At 42.8% G+C, this 20,803-nt stretch overlaps 1 protein-coding gene across 5 annotated transcripts in view; it reads right to left on the bottom strand.

Annotated features, from left to right (window-relative positions):
- Positions 1-20,803, bottom strand: part of sorcs2 (sortilin-related VPS10 domain containing receptor 2) — a 245,011-nt gene that overhangs the window by 118,037 nt on the left and 106,171 nt on the right. For all 5 annotated transcript variants that reach the window (XM_064343610.1, XM_064343611.1, XM_064343612.1 and 2 more), the window contains exon 3: positions 1,917-2,016. In XM_064343610.1, the coding sequence (XP_064199680.1) occupies positions 1,917-2,016 (100 nt within the window). The remainder of the gene's footprint in view (positions 1-1,916; positions 2,017-20,803) is intronic.

Genomic DNA, 20,803 nt, shown 5'->3' with positions numbered 1-20,803 from the left:
CACACACACACACACAACACACACACTCGCGCACACACTATCACCACAGCTACCCGCACTGCATGTTCCATTATGGGTAGCATCACACTGAAAACTGAACAGATTCTGTATTAATAACACATCCCTATGCAGATGCATGGGATGCACAGTACTTACACAGGTCTTATCAACACCTTTTGATACAATAAATGCATGTGATAGCTCACAATATTTGGAAAGGCAAGAAGACCAGGATCAATTTTTAATACAATATTTCATAAATATACTGGAATATGCCACATCTTTCAGTTAATTGTCTTTCCTTTTATTCAGAGTTATTTCAGAATAGAGATAGATCTTCTATCACTGCTATAGAACAGATACATTTTTTTTCTCTCAATAGCTGCTTGTAAAAGCTCTATTCTTTCAGACGTTGGCAGACAAAAGATGTGAATTTCCGTCACAGGAAATTAATGACAATTTTTCCACCATGTGCAGAATAGCACAAGAACTGCCCAGTTTCTTTCAACAAGAAAAGGAGATTCATAAAAGCAAGCCAGACACTGATCTATAGAAGTGTTCTTAACCGATTCAGATTCATTGATTGCCTCTCAACCTCCTCTCGATATCTTAGAAAGAATTTACAAAGTAATTAGAAAAATAATTTTCCCTGGGCATCTATTGTAAATGCTATGCACTGTTCAACTGTGTGAATAGAGGTTGTTCTTCTGAAAGACAAGGGCATTCGAGAATTCACATTTTTCTAATCTCAGAGCCATATTGTCTTATTGTTCACGCACCAACGGCACCATCAGCCAATGGGCAGCGAGGAACAGATGTTCTGGTTTTGGATCAATAGCCTTGGACTAAATAGGAAGGTCCCATCTGCTAAATCAGCCCTGACTGGTGACACTAACTGACATGAAGAGAATTAAGTGGATAGTTCTCTTGATGTCACAGAGGAGGTGAGGAACCTGGACAGAATCCTTAAATGGTAGAAACGGTACAGTGCATGTCATGTTGTAGTGAACGAGAGTGTTTAAGAAAAAGTCTGAGCGCAAGTCCAAGTCCAATTAAAGGGCCGCTCAGAGCAATTATAAAGCAGATGGGTTTTTGGACACCGAGATTCCCTGAAAGGAATACTGAGGTATAGTGACTCAGGTATTCATGTGCTCATATCCTAAGGCTCAAACAGTGTCAATTCTGTGCATCAATCCTCCGGTGAACACTGAAACCTCAGCGTTAGCATATCAATAAAATGAGAACGGAAATCTGACACTGTAAGCCCCTGTCTGTCAGTAGAGATTACAAGGAGCCCCCTTTCCAGACCTTCAGCTAGCCTGTATTAATGGGTTCGTCTAGCGGCCCACTTCAAAACGTGGAAATAAATGGAAATGGAACTTCTCCCATCTAGCTCTATCGTCCCGCAGGGAAATTAGCCTCCGATTCCCAGGCAATTAGTGGCAGTTGATGTTGGGCCCAGAGATCTCACAGCTGAGCTGGAGGATTGAGCACCCAGAGGGCAGGCTTCTGAGTCGAGGCCAGATTTTAGGATTTATCTGCTTGAGAGGTGGGTACATTGCTTAGTTCAGTCTTCTCAATGAGGCCACAGGAGTTTTAAGTTCATCAGTGTGTAGTGTATGTGTGTGCGTGTGTGTGCGTGTGCATAGTGTGTATGCAAAACTGGGTGTTCGTGCATGCGTGTGTTCCCAGTATGTGCACGTATCGCTGGACCTAAAGACATTAAAAGAGCTCAGGACAACTGGAAGCATTGTGTGCATGTCTGTTTAAAACTGTCTAAAATGTGAACATTTGTGCAGAATTATGTCTGTGTGTACATTAATGTTTGTGCGTCACACATGAAAACATCTAAATAAAAGTGATCATGTCTTCCCGCAGCTTTGAAGCAAATTATCTTTTTCCCAATATTCTCCTACCTTCTTCTTGTTGGTGGGACAAATGTAGAAGTTGGTAACGATGATGGTTGTCCCGGGCATCAGGTTGAGCTTGGTGTAAGTGGTTCCATAATCGCTGGACCTGAAAAGACACAGACAGACAGAGCTCAAAATGGCAGCCAGCGCCATTGTGGGGACCCGGGGCCAGTTATGTCATTTAGGATTCATGCTACGCTAACATTCTGAGGGGCGCGTCATTCCGCCACTCTCTCTCAATGGCGGGCGAGGGCAGCTGAGGTGAGAACGAGCTCGGAAACGGCAGAGCGCACTCTCAAATGGATACTCAACCTCTGTGGTATATGGACTGTCTGATGGGGTGAGGCCAGTAATTACAATGCACCTGCTTGAAAGCAAATCCCACGGTCAGAGCTCAGGAACAAATGGACCATGGATTCATGGCTCTGAATATCACATGAGACACAGCATCTGTAATTTGCACCTGGATACTTCAGCACAGTACATATAGACAACATTTTATTCAAAGCATCAACTAATGTAACCAAATCTATAATCTGTACACTAATATTCTGAAAATACACATGCATAATTTGAGGTGATTTTGTTTAGACTTTCGGTGTATATTGATACATGAAATAAAAGTGGAAAATGTGTATATTGGTGCACATAGGGCAAAAGGTCACAACAAAAAAAGCAACAAATCTTTGAAAAGATCAACACAGCAAGTCGATATGAAACTCCATGACACAGTATCTATTGTAGCTGCCAATGGTATTATTGTCAATGAACAGGAGAGAAAATTAATCCTTCGGTGTTACCGCACACTGACAGGTTGGACCCAGCACTGACCCGCACTGAAAGCCATCCAATGAAACCGACTGCATAAATAGCTTAGTCAACAATAAACGTTGTGACAACACTAATAATGGGCAGCTAACAAAGCAGCGGTGTGCAGCATTTCTCTGTGCTCCTGTGCCCCACTCCCGTGGCTGTACTATAGCCATTGTCACGAGAATGCACAGCGACATGATCGTTCTGCCATTTTCCATTATTGTTCTCATGAGGTTAAATAATAATGATGCAGGTTGTACTGAGCTGGGAAAACACAATTTGTCTGTTCCTGTGTAGTCCACGCCTCACTTTCCAATGTTTCCTCACTGATGGTATGGTTTGTATGGCACAGCTACAACCATCGCTCGCTTGTTTTGAACTCACTTTTAACCCCCGTGCATCTTTCTAGCGCATTTCTTGGTCAATAGCTTTTGTTTCGCTGTAAGAACATAACCATTGTCTACACTCTTGATGATGTTGGGTCGGTTGCCATGCCCTGGCACCTGAATAGCATTGTAACTGAGCTGCTGTCCATCAACGCGCTGAACGCCACTCAACAATGCAGTTTGCAGTGCAAAATGGACCCACGCAACAAAGCCTCAGCATGGAAAATCACCATGCATACAAATAAGAAAGCACACACAGCTTTGTGACGTACAAAGGAGAGGTAAGAAATGCAGCATACTGCCAAAAGGATGATTGCCATTTCTGATGTGAAGCCAGGATGAGGTAATTTACATCTTTTTTTTTTTTGCATAGTTGTGTCTGCTAAGCGACAGAAAAAAGCAGGTCTGAATGGGCTGACTTCACAAGCAATGTCAGGGCTGAGAGGCACCGCGTTGAGTGCCACATGCAGTGACCTTCGGAGAGGAGGAGCAGCACAAAGAGATGAAGAAAGGTTCACCCGTGTTAAAGATGAGAGCTGCCCAGGCCTAATACCAGTTCCACTCAACACAGCCAAAATCCAAGAACCTTTATTAATGGTGATTATGCACTCACAACACACACACACACACACACGCCTGTGCGTGCACATGCACGGATGCTCACGTCCAGGAGGACGACAACAGTGTCACTCTTTCACAAAGCTGACTGTATAAACCCACGTCCCCATAAAACAGCCTGATGTATAAAAGCACTGCAGGACAGCTTGTCCCTGAGGCACCATAACGTTCATTCTCGTATTTGCTCTAAAAGAGTGGCGCTGTTTGGAGAGGCCTGTTAGGGGAGTCTCCCGTTCCTCCAGCCAAACTCAGAGAGTCAGAGCGTCTAGCCGGGGTGACGGGCAGGGAGCTGACAGGCTGACCTTCGCTTCCCGTCACTGCGCCCTGACAGACTGACAGACCAGCCACGTGTGCAAGGGCCAGGGGCGCAGAGACGAGAGAGAGAGAGAGAGAGAGAAAAGAGGGGTTAAAGAGGGAGAGATGGAGAGGGGGGTGGCAGGCAGTAAGGAGGAAAAGATAAGGACAGAGGTACCCTATAGAGAGATAGGGAGATAGAGAAAGAGAGAGAGGAAAGAGAGAATTGGGGACATAGGAAGGAAAGGATAAAAAAGATGGAAGAAACAAATCAGCAGCTAGCAGTTGTCTGAGTGGAAAAGCTCTCAACTTCTTACAGTCAAAAATCTTACGTCTTTGTACGCCTCATCCCACAGGCATAATCATATACGGGTAAACGGATAAAACTCCAGCTTTCACATGAACTAATTTGTTACAGAAACTTCTAAGCGTAGTGGAATCTGACAACGGCTTCAAAAGACTGTGACCTTCAAATATAATGGAGACATGGATGTGAATTGAAAGGAAGAATTCCCGGCAAAATGTTTTTTTTTCTTCTGGAAATAGCATGAAGGGCTGATCCAGCCTGCTCTGAAGTGAAGGTGTAATGCAGTGTGAACAACATTATTTAGGCCCTGTCAGCATTTTCTCTCTTCTCTACATTACGGGAGGCTGAGGATGCATCCGCCACAGACAGCACACGCCCCTTAGCAGGTTCAACTTTAATCTGCGCTGTCGTCTCGTCCGAAGAGATCTTTACCCCATCTTTCTGGTAGGGTTCAGCCAGTTATGGAACCGCAGCCATCGCTCTCTATTGCCCCCTGCTGGACTGCATGTTAAAGTCATACATGAAAGGTCTTCCTCCGACTTCACTCTATGCCGGATCGACTATAGTCTGCAGTGTAAAAAGAAGCAAGCTGGTGACACTATATCTTTCAGAGGAGAACCTTGGATATCTACGCAATCGATTCGCAATGGGGTTCACGTGTGAACATGGTTGCAGTTGCAGGTTGAACATTCCAAATTAGGGTGGCAGTTGGACACAAGCAGGCCCACGTTGGCTCCAAATTCATAAAAAAGAAAGTGAGAGGCATACATTCTACTTTAGTAATAATACCTATTGCAACCTTGTGGGAAAGTTAGCTGGCAACCCAGGCATTAATGGAATATTTTGTTTGACTAAACATTGTCGGTGAATTTTTAATGAGGTATAGTACAACTGTTATTCCTGTATTAAGCCATAACAACGACACAATATTCTTAAGCTTTGAAGAAAATTCAGTTCCAGCGGCAGCAAGCTGAAAGAGTAAAGGGGGCTAAAAGCTGTAACCTTGAGCAACGTGCACCCACCGTTTCTCTGTTTTCACTTTTGCGTAAGAGGAGAAAGGATGTACTGTACTGGGCCGAGGTCTTGAATGCGCTGTTTGTGTTCGGCGAGCGCTGGCCTGGTTTTCTGCTCCTTTTGTCTGCAGCGAAAGGGGGCGGTCTCGGTACCGGTGGGGAACAGTGGATGCACCGGGAGGTAAGACGGTACGGGAAGTTGGGGGACGGGTAATTGACGCGTCAACGCGTTGGATTCGGAGCACTGTTCCGAGGGGCGCTTCATTTCCCCTCGCTTAAATGACAGCGAGGGCAGCCGAGGTGAGTCTTCGCCGAAAAAGGCCGGGGCTTGGTCTGAACCCCCCCCTCCGCCCCCCAAAGATGAAAGGTAATGAGTTTTGGCACTGCAGACACAATGTAACAATGGCCACGCATTGTGTTCAATGGGGGAAACGATGTGATACAGGCAACGTGAATTAAATATAAATGACATGTAATATTTAGTGTGTAGCTTGTACACCCCCTACCCATTAGCCAAGTCTATTTTTGTAATATGTGCCTAGCTGAACAGTAGGGAATAGCATTGTCACCGGTACCTGTCTGTTAGGGACTACATCTTCAGTTTCGTAGATACTCAAGGTTGGCAGTGAGAAGGGTTAACCACACAGCTATAGTATCTATCGACGTTGAAAAGTTTAAAAAACAATTAATTTAATAATGATATGCTTTTTTCACATTGTAGCTGAGATGGCTCCTGTTTCTTGGTTCTAGCCCTGGTATATACTCAGCAAGTCTATGGGTTCAACCACTGTTGAAGGATTTTTGAAAAGGATCCTGGGTTAAACATAAATGAATAGTTATATGCTTTAAAATGGAAGGAAAATGAGGTGTGAATGTGTGACTAAAAAAGGCTGAAGGTCTATTTAAAAAGTTTGTGTTAATTTCTACTTCTGAAACCAATTTAGAGCACTGGTCTCAGTTGGTTAGGCTCAATTAATTGTTTTATTGCAGTCAGCTTTTTATCAATTAATTCATTGTGAAGCTACTTAATCGTAATCAATTTTCTTAATTTTTATTATTTTTAGTATTACCTTGAGTTTGTGTTTATTAATTGAAGAGAAACAAAAAAAAATAATATATTTGCAGTTGAAGCATTAAAAATACCTCTAAGGACACATCTATTTGATAAGTGACCATCAAGCGGCATAAAACCCATACCCACCAGCAAACAATGGCTCACACAGGTTAACAGCTGGAAGCATACTCAGCATAGACTGTGTGTTTGGGTGTGTGTGAGTGTGTGTGCATGCGTGTGTGTTTGTTTTGTGTGTGTCTGTGCATGTGTGTGTTTGTGTGAGCATTTGTGATTGTGTGTGTGTGTGTGTGTGTGTGTGTGTGTGTGTGTATGCGTGTGTTTGTGCGTGTGTGTGTCTAAGTCCTTGTTTGTTTGTGCAGCGGGTGCCAGCCCGTTGACAGAGACCATCCTTTACAGCACAGGTGTCAGAATCCAGTCCTGGAGTACCTCAGTGTGAACCTGCGGTTTTCGGAGTCTCAGCACTAGAAAGGATAATTGGTTAAATTGAGTCCACACACCTTGTTCTCAAGGCCTTAACTGGCTGCTGACTGAAAGTAAACCGCAAAAACCCGAAGACACTGCGTCCCTCCAGGACTGGGGCTCGACACCCCTGGCTCAGAGGGATGCAGCAGGATTCCCCCAGCCTCTCGGAAACTGGTGCTGACCGAGAGAGACCAAATTCCACAGCCAGGGCATCGCTGGTCTGTCCACACGCAAACCTCCCAGAGTACAGAAAGCAGCCTCTTCCTGCGCACGTGCTTCTTGGTTCTGCTTGAACATCCTTGAGATGGTGAGCTTGAGTCTCCCACTGATCAAAAGCACCAAACACCACTGCCCAAGGCTTTGATCTCGCATTACTTTTCATCCCAATCATTACGCAGATACTCTTATCCAGACATAAAAAAACATCTTAAACAGGCAGCTTTTTCCTCAACCCACAAACTTTACCACACACACACACACACACAAACACACACACATGCACACACATGCACACGCAACCTCCCACACACACACGCGCGCGCACACACACACACACACACACACACTGTAGGCAGTGTGAAATGAAAACAGGGCAGTATTTCAGCTTAGCCTCGTGTCCTCAAAGGTCTGACGGATCCATTTGGGACTTACATGAAATATTATTAGCCTCGGTAATGGATCGCGTGAAAATGCCTCGCAGCTGGAAGCGCGTCGAGTGTCTAGCTGGAGCGAGCCCAATGAAATCCCTGAGTTTGGGCGTATAACGGCATTGCGTACTTTCAGGAAAGCTCATTTTTCAGCATCCACATACATATTTAACAGCGACAGCAGCAACCACGATTCTGAAAATTCTGCCCTCGTTTTTATCTTAGGATTCCGAAGCTTCTCTGCTGTTGTCATTGCAAACATGCACCTCCTTCCTCTCTGGCTTTGCGGGAAATTCACACTAAAACATATATTCAAATGGTTTGTTTTTCTTTTTAAAAATGGAGTGCATTTTTAAAAGAACATGACCATAAAAGGAGCAGGGCAACGCTGCCTGATCTCTTCCCAGTGGGGGAGCGGGACTATGGGAGAGTCCCCCCGTCAGCTGGACTTTAATGAGAAGGCCGTCATAACCGGGGTGTCAGTCGAAGGTGGAACACAGACCTGTGTGGGAAGCTCTTTGACAAGAGGTGACGTGGGTGGGCGGCTGGGCAATTTATTTTTAAAAAACTGATTTTTTTTTTTTTTTTTTTTAAACATAAAAAGCGTTTGTCCATTAAATTAGCTTTTCCTTCAGCAAACAGGCCATCCTCCTCGTGTAAGGGGCCAAAAAGGCCGGGTTTAAATTAAACTTTCAGGATTTAATTACCGCCTGTGCATTATGAGCTCCAGATCGGCAGCGGGCACTGTGCCTGCCCGCTCATTTCGGTGTTTGGACCCGGCGACCCTGCGTGTCCCGGAGCCAGCGGACTTGGCAGGCCAACCAAGAGCAATTGGGCTCAGCACAGCTCTCATTACAAGGGGCTGGGTGGAGAACCCGACAGATAAGAGGGCCCCACCGGGCCCAGAAGCACTCCTGCCCAACTTTCCCCACCCCACCCCACCACACCATACCATTGCTTCATCTCTTTCTTGCAGCCCCTTTATCACCATTATCTTCAGTGGGACCTCCTTGGCACATGGGACGTCCTGATACCTGGTCACATGGACCACCAGTGCAGTTGTGGTTTCTCTCAGTGGACACTGTGATACCCCTGGGCGGCACAGGAAGCGGCCCCATGTGGACAGGCTGAGATCTTCACGTCGTCCCATCATGAGCCAGGGGAGCACCAGAGTCAAAGAGACTCTCTCGATGCAATTACAGTGAAAACCTTGGACTATTTCTCCACAACGTGCCCGAGTCTTTCTATCAATTACCGGCCATGTGAGTATATCTGAGCACTGCTGAAAGTCACCCAAAGTTGCTGAAAGCGCTTTAAAAGTTCCGGGTTCATATCTGATCAAATTCAGATAAATTGTCAAGAACCCATTGTATAATGTATTAAACCAAATGGCTTCTGGAAATAGAGATAGTGATCAATTTAGCAGGCATACAGGCCGACCAGTTTAGTGGCATAAACAACCCCACCCCCTATTTTAAAAGTATAAATAGGAGAGGCAGCGATGGGGAACATAAGGAATTGTGGAAATAGCTTTACAGAAAGACTGCAGATAAAGCGGGATTTTCATAATTTAAGATGGAACGAAGGGACCAGCTAAAGCTGGGCAAATTTGTACAAACTCTCAGAAAACACTGCATCAAAACCTTTGTCGTAAAACTTTGAGAAAAACAGGTTTGAGAAAGAAAAGACTTATAACCTTCCTTTTTTTGTGTAGAAAATGTCAATGGCCATGGGGAAAATTATGCTAATAAAGCTAATTTAGGGGATTGTGTCAGACATGCTCTCCAAGAGTAGATGTGTAGGATAATGATGTTAAGTTAATAGGATGGCTCATTTAATACAACTATTCAGCCAACGGGATTAATAGACTGGATGTTCACTTGATGAACATGGAATAATTGCTTTCAGAGCGGGACTGCCTCGGCAAAAACTGGCACACATTCCGTCCACCAATCAGAACGGCCCGTTGCGTTTCAGTGTTGTGTCCAGTTCTTTTGTGAATTGGCGGATTGATCTCATTTAATTACAGAATTCATAATGAGATGCCGAATGCTGTGTAGAAAACAGCGGACCGTGCTTGCTGCATGCCCTCTTGACGGATGCCGTTTCCTGTGCTCATGTACTTTCCTCCTCAGTTTTTTAGGAGATTCCCTTGTCAGCTAATCTCTAACTGATCGCTCTAAATTTCAGAGCATACAAGTTGTTACAAATCTGCAACTCCCACCAATGAAACACTCAGGCCTGAACTCAGACAACATTTGTGCTTAAATTTGACAAACAGTCAAAGGCAAGAAAAAAACAAAACAAAAGAAAACACGGTTTGATGAGGTTCAGCAATCACTAAATATAAGTCTTGAAAAAAAAACTTGAGACTTGCATTTCACTTGTTCACTTGTTTATCTGTAAGTCAATTTTGACAATTGAGTCTGGGCCACAAATAATCATGAAAATTTCTACATTTAAGACGGTGGTAAAAATCAATGATTCTCACCACTCTCAGGCTTTCAGCCTCTCCGTACATCTGGCAAGGTTTCTCAGCCTCACCTAAAAGACACCTCTCTCCATGACTGACAAGGTAGCTGGACTGGAAGCGCTGACCTGCTCACTTTGGCAGGGAGCGAGCAGCTGTGCGATCTCCATGGGAACCCTTGCATGATGGTAAGAATCTGGCATCGGGAGGCAGATTACCATAACGCAATGCCCTCTGGGAATTACATTAACAAACATGTCCAAACCTTACTTCTCAGTCTTTTTAAGGTGCTGTAAGAATCTATATAAAATGCAAAAAATGTATTCAGTTTGCCAATTTCAAATGTTAAGGATTATCTGACAAAACTTCCATAGCAATGGTAGAGTTCTCTGCTTAAAATATAATACACGATGCCTTGTCTTTGCAATTACAGTGCTACTACCAACAGGATAACACTGAATATATTGCAGGTTTGCATAACCAAAGTTGCGTATTTTCATTGCTAAAGGAACTGAGAGAAACTATTTAAATAAAACCCCTTTAAACTACATGAGCCAGTGATGCAGACTTAATGGCTTAATGTGCAAATGTACTCTCTCTGACAATGAAGACAAATTGAGAAGAGCAAGCAGATATGACAAAAAAACACTTAAACTACAAAGGTGAAAACATAGGATATGTGCAATACTAGGCTCAGGGGCAAAGAGGCTATATAGAACACAATGTAGGGCACAAAAAAGTCTTTGAACCAGGACAAACTTGACAACCAATGTCAGAATCAAAGTGACATCATCAAGGTCCTTGCAAATTCAACTGTAAGACAACATAAAAACTAAACAGAATATAAACATGGAACACTCTGTACTAGCAAATATCTCATTATTAAAGATTTCCAGATAGCATTCACCAAATATATACCCGAAAAACCTTAAATAACACTTTTTTCCCTTTTTCATTTTCATTAAAATGCAAATCTGTTTTCTTCTTCACAATCAGAGTTTGGCGAGCAACCAACAAAAAAAAAAATATATATATATATATTTTTTTTAAATGTGTATATGTATATGTATGTATATGTATGTATATATATATATATATATATATATATATATATATATTATTATAATTTCTTTGTAAACCAAAGTTATTCACAAATTTTTAAAAATCCAAGTGGTTGAGCATTGATTTGTTGTTTATTTATTTTTTCCCACAGCACACAGGACTGCCTGCCGCCGTGGGCTATGCGTGGAAAATTGTGGTCGGTCGGTCGCTCACTCATGGACAACCTGAGAGGGACGTTTGGTAGGACGCATGCGCAGGTGGTGCTTCATTTAGTAGGTGCAGGTGCATTTCCCAAAATCACCACTTCAAACGGCACAAGATTTTTAAGCACAGCTTTATCGCCTAACGTTACTTTAGCTAACCCTAACATGTTAGCGCTTTGCCTACTTTAGTTAACATAGATAGTGCGTATCACCGATACAGATGTATGGACACATGGGGGACAACAAATAACGTTACAGAGGTGAGGAGAGCCATAGCTAGCTAGGTATATAGTTAGCCAAGTTTTACTCATGACACTTTGTACAGGTGGGCCGTGGGTCTGGACGGTTTCGTGCTTGTTTGTTCGTCTAAAAGGTCAAATGAATTTTACCTTTGAAGATACCAAAGTCAAACATTAAACTTGATTAGAGTGAGATTACTGAGCATTACATCACAGAGGAAGAGCATAAAGGCTGAGATGTAAACTCAAAACTTCAAACACAACAGGTCAGTCTGAAGGGACTGAGGGAAAACAATGGCCCTGATGACCTAATAAAGCTCTACTCTGATTGGCCCACAGGTAGACATCTCAGGAGACCTCGGTTGGAAGTTCAACCCTGGACAGGAGCCAAAGCAATACATAAAACTAAAAAGCTTGAACGACTGCTGTCAGTGAAAATCTGTCAGATCTGTCTTTCTTCCAGACCACTGGTACTGTCCCTGAAACCTGAAGGTTGCTCCATATGTTTCAAGGCAAGGAAATAATAAGGGGCAGTAAAAACACCTGCGTCGATGTAAAAACATATTATGAGAACGATATAAATGATGATCCAAAGAGGGCAATGCATTCAGTGACACACTACTTATGTACATATGCACATGTATTTTGTTCTTGCTTAATAATGTCTACATACAGTACACTCATTAGGCCACTTTTGCCAGCACATAACTCTAGATTAATTTGTTAATATAACTGGGAAATAGGTCGTCAGCATTTCCATCGATTTATATTTCTATAAAAAGGCACCATAAATATGCTCCAATGAGAGATTTTAATTTAGAGTATGGGCCATCTATCAACACTGCTGTTAACATTTAGCCAGTGAGGGGGAAAAAAGGTTTTATGCCAGTGTCCCTAATCCAATTAGGGTTTACAGTCACCCCATAACAACAGTGTACGCCTCTATAAGGGGACGAATATGCCTGCGTCAGCATGTCCCACCGTTACTGTCCTGTCACAAATGAACAGGTAACAAAACGCCTCCACACATCAGATCTTTTTTACTGCATAAACATTAACAAGACAGATGGGCTCAGTATTGATTCTGTGTTTTTTTTTTTTTTTTTAAACAGAAGTACAAACATTACAGGCAGTAAACACAGGACAGACACAGGTAGGGCCCATAAATATTCCATATTGCCTGTATGAACCTCCCCGCTTTTTTGTAGGTCAGTGTGCACGTTTCAGCATCGGACACTTGTCTGAGAGACAGTCTGTCATCCCCTGTCAGTGCTCTGGGACCTAGAGGCCATGTTATTTGCTCCAAGAGTAAATTCAGCAAGGCAGAAAGAGAACATTTGTTTGGAAAGCCACGTGGATAGCTATATGAACAGAACATTCATCTGGTGTGGCCCGACCTGGCCCACAGGTTCACATGTTCTTCTGGTTTTTTCCATGGGTTCTGATGGTTTTTATTGTAACCATAAAACCAGCAACCAATTTCACCTGAAGAAGAGATCAGACTCATTCTTGCTCAGCCCAGTCCTCAACAATAACAGTTGCGCGTGAACCTCACTCATGTTAACCAGCTCTGTGGCATGCTTTGATTGGTTTGGGGCCACACTGCAGGTGTGATACCTCATCAACACCAGAAGAATCAATATGTCCCCCCCGGAGTCACTGCAGCAAGACTGGCAACCAGGGTTTTTTATTCAACCCATGAAAGGCAGATACTGAGGAGGTCTCTGGAGCACTGCCATCTTTTCTAAAGCCAACCCTCCTGCAGCCGTTGCTGGGAAGAGACAGACACTACATGATAGTGATCTACACTGGTTCTGAATGGCCAATATGAAAATGTAATATTGGCTGGAGATCACAGATAATACAGGGGAAAGAGGCAAGTCTAACTTTTTTTCTCTAATTTTTTTTCCTGTGACAAAAGGGGCAGGAAACAAGCTTTTCCAGGCTAAACTTGGTGTAAGAACTAAAGAACTATGTTTGAAATAACTGTGTGAAGTCACGCGATCATTTGAATTTTGAAAAATGAAAGAAAGAAAAGCTTTAGGAACAAACCACACAATCTGCAACACGGAGATAAGGCAAAGTGCTCGAATCCAAAATGGGTGCTTTGCATGGCTCAGAACTGGTGGATTGTGAGGAATGAAAGAGCCAGTCTAAGTATGGGGTGCCCAAAGAAAAAGACCCTTAAAGACAAGCACCAAAACTACTGGAGTAAAACCAGGCAACTATTTGACACAACTGACCATTCCTCCCAAACCCGAATGTCTTCCTTTACTGCACTCCACTTCCTACTCCAACAGCCACTCCTTCCAGTTTTCATTTCACATTTTTAAGACTTCATACCCTCTCCAGGTGTTCCCCATAGTTCAGTCCTTGGTCCCCTCCTCTTCTCCCTCTATGCTAATTCTCTTGACTTTGTCAAATCCTCCCATGGGACATATTTCTGTGACAGAGCATGCAATTAAGCCAACTTTATAACAATGTGATTTGAACACAGCTGTGGACAGCTTATTTCAACCGAGGCTGTCATTTTAATGTACCCAGACTCCATTTAAATTCATGATGCGAACCCCTAAACAGCCCCAAAAACTGCTTTGAACATGACTGCAAAGCTCTTAGAAGTGCTCCAGAGGGCCTGTACTCAACAGCCAGACCTTAATCTCCCGGCTCACCACATCTCTTCAGCCTTTAAAAGATATACTGGACACTGCTCCGTCAATACTCACCGACTCAGACTGACTGAACACCCCTAACCACCACCACGTACCCCAGTTCAACCCATGCATGCTTCAAATAGCACTTGCGTTACTGCCACGCTGTCAGGGGTAGAGACAGCCATGCCGTGACGCATTTCATAGGAACGAGGACACGTCGCCGCATCCATGTTGTCCTCTGACTGTCAGCTGTCTAACCAGCCCTGCCCGATACACAGCTGCTTTTACCCTTTGTCATTATCCATCTACAGAATGCCTTCAGTGAAGAACAAAACACGTCTGCACAGACCTCAGGTTCAAAGCTTCCTTTCAAGTGCGTCTCCCACACAGTTGTAGTCGTTCCAGCTCTCCAATCTGAGTGGTTTTACTACCCGCTTCCCGGACGCTAACAGGTGCGTGGCCCCGTCCCAACCCCATCGTCATAAAAGCCTTCTATATGAATCTGTCGCATTCTTAAGAGGAATGAGGACAACTGCGTCCATTACCTTGCCAACAAAGTCTGTCATCCTGGGTGAGGTACTAACAGGCTCTGAAGATTTTTTTATGTGAATAGAAGTGACATCCATCTCTTTTCTTTCTGTCTCATGGGGTCAAAAACACTTTTATAGACACAAATCTCATTTTTATTTAGGCACAGGTCGGATACCTTTCATGCATATTCCGCGGCCTTCTTGTACATGGGAGATTTCAAAGGACTGGCTTCAGGTCTTTGAGCCTTCACTCCCCTCTATTCACCAAGCTACTGCGTTGCCATATGAATGAGGGAAAAAATAATAATTTGATTTGAATATATATTAACTTCATTGATCAGTACAGATCCATGAATGAAAAGAGAATGAAGTTGTAATAATCTTGAGTCTTCAGTTTCCCCAGAATCACATTGCTTTTTATGGTTCTGACAGCCATATGAAAGAAAATATGAAAACACTGAGAGTGTTACTGAGAGACGCGTCTACTTTTCTTTAAAAAGGGTAGCAATGCTTTTATTTAAATGTTCTACTTTGGTCTGCAAGTCGAGATATAGCACTGTGCCCTGTAAGCTAACAGGATTTAGTGGAGTTTTGTCTTCATTTGGGCAATGAGCTCTTCTTTTCATGAAAAGTAAAGTAATCTTCAAAAAAAAAAAACATTTTTAACAGGTTTTACATTTCAGTTCATCATGGACTTGTCAAGTCACTGCTATACTGCTCAGCATCATGCATGGAGAATAGCAGCTGAATAGCTTGCACTTCTTCAATGTGCCAGTGGCATGGTACTACAGACAAGCCAGTGCTGATTGGATGAGGTGTGTGTCAATCAACTGGTAGCATCAGAATCAGAATCAGAATCAGAATCAGGTTTTTTTGCCAAGTAGGTTTACACATACGAGGAATTTGTTTTGGTCAGGTGGTGCATAACAGTGAACATAAAATAAGATAAATAAAATGAAATAAACATAGTGCAATAAAAACATAACAGACATAAAATAACATAAACATAGTGCAAACGGTAAACAGTAAACAATAAACAATAGTGCAAGGGGATAAAGTGTTATAAGTACAGGTGCTGTCTGTTTGGTGTCCGTGGGGGTCAGGATAACGTGTGGTTGCCTCGGGGTGGTCAGTGGGAGGGGCTAGTCCAGTGGTAACCCGAGGCACCCTGGCTGACATGTACCCGTCATACACTAGGTGGGCGGAAACCAGTTGTGTGTCACATTTTGGGTTACAGTCATAGTTAGCTATGCTCCAGGCTCGAACCAATGGTGTGCAGGCCGTAGGTCCCACCCTGTGCTGGCAATGAGCTCTTTAAACCAACTGAACCACTCAGGAGTACCTTTATGTTCATAAAGATCTTTTCCCCTCTAGTTTCCCTTTACCTTTCCTGTGGAGCAGTCTGCTATGCATGGAGCTTTTTCACTCTTAGAGAAAAAAGTCAGAACTAGTTTATACACATTTCCTCGCTCCTCGATTGCCTAATTGCTAAAAGGTGGGATCATTCTGCCTTTTCTCCCAGGCCATCACCGCCACCCAGCGCGGGTTGCAAATGAGAGAGGTTGGCATGGAAATTCAGCCACCTCCGGGGTCCTGGGGCAGTTTTTACAGAGGCGTTGAGAGTCACTCAGGCAGTGTGGAGAGACTAAGGTGCCTCAGTGACTCACTCCCTCACTGCCAGCTCAGATCTCTTCAGACTTACACTTCTGTCTGACACACGACGCCATTCTGGGCCCGGCTGAAGACCTATCGCAGTTAAATTAACCGGCAGAAATGTTTTTAAAAACTGTCTTTGTGAGACATGGCTTGAGCAAGGACACCTCAGATCTCCTTTTATGTGAATTGTTCCAGTTTTTAAAATATTCATCTGCTCCTAAAATCCATCACTAGAATGGATTTGGTGATTCACTATCGTTATGCATGCTTGCATAATCTGTTCAGGAGCTCTGATTGCATTTCATCTGGCCTTGAAGCAGCAGATGTCTTTTTTGAATGGACACTTGGGAGTAAGGAGCTGTACCATGAACCGAAAGTGGCTATCATCCAACTAGACTGCACATGTGACATGGAGCAATGGAAACTTATTGAGACTCAAGACTAAACTTGCATTATTATTATTATTATTAGAAGTAGTAGTATAATAATAATAATAATAATAATAATAATAATAATAATAATAATAATAATAATAATGATTTTACACAGATTCTGCTGGTCAGTTCAATGCTCGTTCTCTTTATCTGCGTGGGGATTCCCTGGTCTCAGAAGATACTAACTGTAGAAAGAACCACACTTAAGTCCTGAATTGATTCATAATGCAATCCAGGTGTGTGTGCCTATTTAACCAGCAGGCAGGGTCCTCACATTGCCCTGATTCCTTTTCGCAAACCACGCCCTGCTACACAGTAGTATTAGCAGTAGCAGTAGTAGTAGTAGTAGTATTAAAAGGGCTGCAAAAGTGTGGGAATATTCAGGGGTGAAATCTTTCCATGGGAATTAACAGGAATAATAGGGAAATAGTGGGGGTTATTAGCACAGGCCATATTTACAATGTCATATTCATTTGGAAACATAAACCTTTTACCTTGTCATGAGCATACATATTTCCAAAACCTACTAACAGAAATCAAAAATAGAATATTTAGTTTTGGGTTGATCTGTAATTAAATTAATTAATTTTTATATGGGAATCCCTCACTAAATAACAAAAAACAGAAATGTTGAATACCGTAGTGCCTCTGATGCAAGAATGCGCTGTGTAGATGGCTGCATTTCAACTGAATTCCCATGAAATGGGATGCTGACAATTAATGTGCATGACATATAAGATTGCACTGGATATGAGATGTGAGGGCCGTAGTGTAGTATAATGGGTAAGGAACTGGATTGCAACCTAAAGGTCACATGTTCGATTCCTAGGTAGGACACTGCCGTTGTACCCGTGAGCAAGGTACTTCACCTGCATTGCTCCAGTATATATCCAGCTGTATAAATGAATGCAATGTAAATGCGATGTTGTGTCAGTCGCTCTGGATAAGCGCGTCTGCTAAATGCCTGTAATGTACCGTAATGAGATGGAAGAATTCAAAGTGCAGGGTAGTAATTCAACTGAATTTCCATTAAATTGGGATATTTTAACTAAAACATGCCGCTATACCTAGAATGACCCTTTTATGTGTATCCACCCCCAAAATCAGTCACTAACATTTTATGTAATAAAATTTCAGCAAACACTTTAAGTTAACATTTTATTTAATGTTAAACAAAATTGGGCAAAATTTCAGAAATTCTCGAGCTTAACTTCACATGTAAATTTTGCAGAAAGTTTCCCGGAATTTGCCAAACATTTTCTGACCCTTTGCAACCCTTTGCAACCCTAAGTATTAATAATAATAACCCATTTTTCATGAATAATTCAGATCTGACTGCATTCAGACTCGCTCTCCTCTCCATGGCCCCAGAGCCCCGAGACCAATCGCTGCACGGACGCACGGCGATGGCCCAACTCTCCGCTTCTCCTTGGCCTCCTGCGACTAATCGGGCTAGCGCCAACTGGGCCCTCCCATGCCGGCGGGCTCCGGGGGGCCCCAGTCCAGCGCCTCGGCCCACATCCTCCTCTTCCCAATGAATACAGGCTGACAGGGCTCTAATTGGGAACATTTATCTCAATGGCATCCCCATGAGGGCCCATGGGCGAGAGCAGGGAGCTCTGAGCCTTGCAGATAGTATTCATTCATTACCACTGATCTCTCCAGGAGCTCAGGGGCCCACTGTTCTGCTCTTACAGGGAGTCTGTGCCACCAAACACTTCAGCCTGCCAGTGAAGTACATCATTTCAGTGTGTGTGTGTGTGCACGCGCTTATATTTTCTTCGGCCAGATGACTCTGTCTCAAAACTTTTGAGGTATGCCGGAAAATGCAGTCAAATTTCACGCCAAAAGATTGACCGTTCAGCATGTAATTGCATTCGCTGAGTTTGATATAAAAAAGTAAAATAAAAAAGCTTTTAAGAAAAAATGTATTCTCTCGCAAAATGTCACTTTCTCTCCTGATCAGCAGTGTTGTATAGCATGTCAAAGCATAATGAAAGCACGGACAAATGCTGGCAGTTCATAGGTGGATGTGAGAAGCATAGGCACAGAAATTGTCCTTGCGCAAACCTGTTATAGTACCTATAAAATAGGACGCAGCCAGCAGACTGGGCGACACAGAAGGAAGATATTCAATACACAGTAAAGGAGTATGACCGTCCAGTCTGTCAAACAGACTGTGCACCATTCATCACTGCATCTGTTTGTGCTTCACATACAGTATAACACAGACTAGGCTTCCTGATACAAGGTTCCATACTGTAGCTTTATGTGTGACACTGATCATCATCTAGTAACAAAGTCAGCAAAGTACAAAAGAACACACACACATGCAAAGCATGCATATGCATACACAAACAAAATTAAGACATCATTTTTCATTGACGTGTTTGTATTTCTGTTTGTCTACAGGTGCTTTTAGGAACCTTGCTGTATGTTTTTATTCACTAACATCTTTGCATGTTTTTTGTAGGTGGAATGTTTGTATTTTACGGCTGCAGCATGGGTGAAAGCCCAAGCCAAATTTTCCACTTTGTGGAACAATAAAGTTAATCTTGAATCTTGAATACACGTGAACACATACACAGACACAAACACACAGATGCCAAGCCATAAAATGCACTCGTTATTATTGGGTTGTGATTGTCTGATCAAGTGCAGTCAACCTTGTCAATTTTCTGACAGCTCTGCAACTACAAAGAGACTATTTCAACACATTCCTGCAATTGTGCTGCTACAATCAGGCCTAATCAACAGATACTTGCTGTTATATGACAGCATACCCCATGTTCCTCAGTTATTTATAACAGTTATGTTAACATTACCTATTAAAGATACATAACATTAAGGAATGCACCCAGAAATCTGTTTTTCTTCAGTTAAGTCTATCTGCAGTGACTGGATGCTTTTTGGCCGATATTTAAGAGGTCCATGGAGGGTCCACAGGCTTCACTTACAGATCAAAGACAGTCATAATCTGGACCCTTTCAGGAGAGAGAAAACAGGTCCTTACCCCAGGTCCTTCTCATCAAATAAGGGAGAAACCAGACCTTCGCCCATCTTCAAAAAGAAGAGTGCACAGAGGTATGATCCTCTCCACTAGACAGCACACAGACTCACACGTACTCCATAAATGCTGAAAAAAAAAACCTACTACCTGCCCGGTAAACAGTGGAAATGAGGTTAGAACAAGGTGAAATGCCTCTAAAAGTGCTGGTGGCATTTTTGTTAAATCCAGAGTACAATGTCGTCTTAGTTCCCCTCAGAAATCGTCTAACTCTGACTGCATTGTGTTAGATTGTATTCAGTTTGACTGTGAATTCTCCATGGCTCTTTAATAAATTACATGGAGTGTCACAGCAGTCAAGGTACCCATTTTTCCATAAAGGACATCTTGCGGAAGAACGTTCACACTCTCACCCCTGTCCGCTGGAGGGGACATAGCCTCTCAGCCCTCTCCAATAGGCTTTAAGGCAGTAACTGAGCAGCGATTCATTAAATGACGAAATTTCATAGTGCATTTGGTGGAATATAAAAACTATAATCTTAACTAGATGTCCTTCTTTGAACAAACTTCAGTAAGTAATATCCACATAACCACATCGTTATCCTGCACAAACAGCACAACACATTTACCGAGCCACAATAGGATATGGGCTCATTAAATGATGGCACAGTATAAACAAACTCATTAAATTATAGAAAGTGGATGGGTTTTACAGAGGCTTCAGCAGACAGGATGAGTCATCCATATGATTTACAAATCAGTTATTCCGTGCAGTACCTGTGCAGCATTGGTGCTTCACTGTGCAGGTGTCAGAAATGTCTGTACAGTCAAAACCACACAATAAGTAACAATATGAAATAATCATTCAGAATAATATAAAGATAAAACAAGGATTTGTTTATTGTATTACAGTACATCTCCCAGGTTAACTCCGGTGTCAAAAGTAGCATGTTTCTAGTTTTGTTTAGTGGGAGCAGGCAAGTACCTCTAACATGATATATAGCCGTCAAAAGAATTCAGTTC

This window comes from Anguilla rostrata, chromosome 7, assembly GCF_018555375.3.
Source record: "Anguilla rostrata isolate EN2019 chromosome 7, ASM1855537v3, whole genome shotgun sequence".
In the NCBI taxonomy this organism is placed as follows: Eukaryota; Metazoa; Chordata; class Actinopteri; order Anguilliformes; family Anguillidae; genus Anguilla; species Anguilla rostrata.
The sequence above is the reverse complement of the archived record's forward strand: the minus strand, read 5'-3'. Positions and strand labels throughout refer to the sequence as shown.